At 56.0% G+C, this 1,522-nt stretch overlaps 1 protein-coding gene across 1 annotated transcript in view; it reads right to left on the bottom strand.

Moving 5' to 3' along the window:
• The window catches only part of ASTN2 (astrotactin 2), a 315,089-nt gene that overhangs the window by 202,664 nt on the left and 110,903 nt on the right, over positions 1-1,522 (bottom strand). Inside the window, 1 exon segment of the mRNA XM_035890105.1 lies at positions 9-129. Within this exon segment, the coding sequence (XP_035745998.1) occupies positions 9-129 (121 nt within the window).

Below are 1,522 nucleotides of genomic sequence, written 5' to 3'. Positions count from 1 at the left end.
CGGGGGGACGGGCCCGGGAGGGGGGGGGGGGCGGCCCCACTCACCCTTCGCTGTGGCCCCAGTCGCTGCGCACACACAGGTGGCGATGGACAGGGTCCGGGGCATAGCCTTCATGGCAACTGCACTCTCCTAAAAGAGAAGAGAGGAAGGTGAGACTTCTCTGCCCCAGAGGCACAGCAGCAACCGCAGCGTTGGGCTCTCCTCCCCTGCTGCACTCCTTTGCTTGTTCATGGCCATTCCTGATCCCCGACACAGGTCTGGAGCACTTTGGACTCTTCTGAAACCTCCAGGAGATGCAGAGGAGATGAGGAAAGCTGCAAGAAACCTGTAGTTCTTCTGGAGGGGGTTACACGATGTAGCACCCACAACAGCTGGTGATGGGATTTCATGATGCAAAAGATCTGTCCTTACTCATGTTCCTGTGCACCCTGCAGCTCCCTTGGCTCAGCAAACCTCTGCCCAACAGCCTCCCATACCAGCTCACATTCCCCACAAAGACATGCCCGCATGGATCCAGCCCCTGCCCTGGTGCTGCTGATTTCACCCCAGGGGAGGGGCTGCTCTGGGGCCAGCAGTTCACTCCTCAGCTGGGATTGTGACCTCGCTTGGGGAGAGCCAGCGTCCACCTCCATGCACCTCCCGGCGTGGGGGACACTCCTGACCCATTCCGGCCATGTCCCCTGCCCACCTCTGCTCCTCCCCTGGGATGGCAGAGTCTTGTCCAGCCCAAACTCCTACAGGAGGATGCCGAACCCCCTGACCTCCATCCTCTGCAGGCAGTGCCCATGCTGTGCCCCCATCTCACGGCTAAGGGGCTCTCAGCCCCACTCCCCTTCGCTCTCTGGGTGCTGGCTCACCCTGTTACACCTTTTTGACAGCAGGAGAAGACATTTCCCACACCAGAAACCCAACTGTGCTCAGCCCAAATTGATTCTGTGTTCGGTAGAAATACATAACCCAGAGCAAGAAACAGCAAAATCAAAAGATTAATTGGATTTGCACGTGGAGTTTCTGTTACAAGCTCCTGCTGATGGTTTCCCCCCCTCCCCACTCCCCTCCTCTCCCCATCGTGCCCGACGGCACGGCAGGCTAAGCTGTAAACACCGGCAGAGGTGGGGACCGGGGGGGGATGCTGGGGAGGGACCCCAATCACAGGGGTAATGCAGACTGGCAGGTACCTGCGTGCTCATCGGGATCCTAAGCAAGTTCTTAAAATGCCTCGCAGGGATTACAGTAAAGAGCTTTATTGTCAGGAGGGAGCGAGATGGGGGTTCAACTGCCGAGGCTTTTGAGGAAGAGACGACTGGAAAGGGGGAGGCGGCAAAAAAAAGAAAAGAGGGGAGAAAAAGAGACAGCTAATGATGTGCTAAAATGCAACAGCACCTTCATGAAATATTCACTGCCTTAAACACGTCTAATATTAAAGATTAAATGTCCTGGGATTTGTCCTAGCGACTTCGAAGCACTGATTTATGATCTGTCAAAAGCTGCTAACCTCATGATTCATAACGGGAGCAGCAGG

This window comes from Egretta garzetta, unplaced genomic scaffold (genome assembly GCF_000687185.1).
Source record: "Egretta garzetta isolate BGI_Z169 unplaced genomic scaffold, ASM68718v1 scaffold190, whole genome shotgun sequence".
Taxonomy (NCBI): Eukaryota; Metazoa; Chordata; class Aves; order Pelecaniformes; family Ardeidae; genus Egretta; species Egretta garzetta.
Note: the sequence above shows the minus strand (reverse complement) of the source record. Positions and strands in the feature narration are given on the sequence as shown.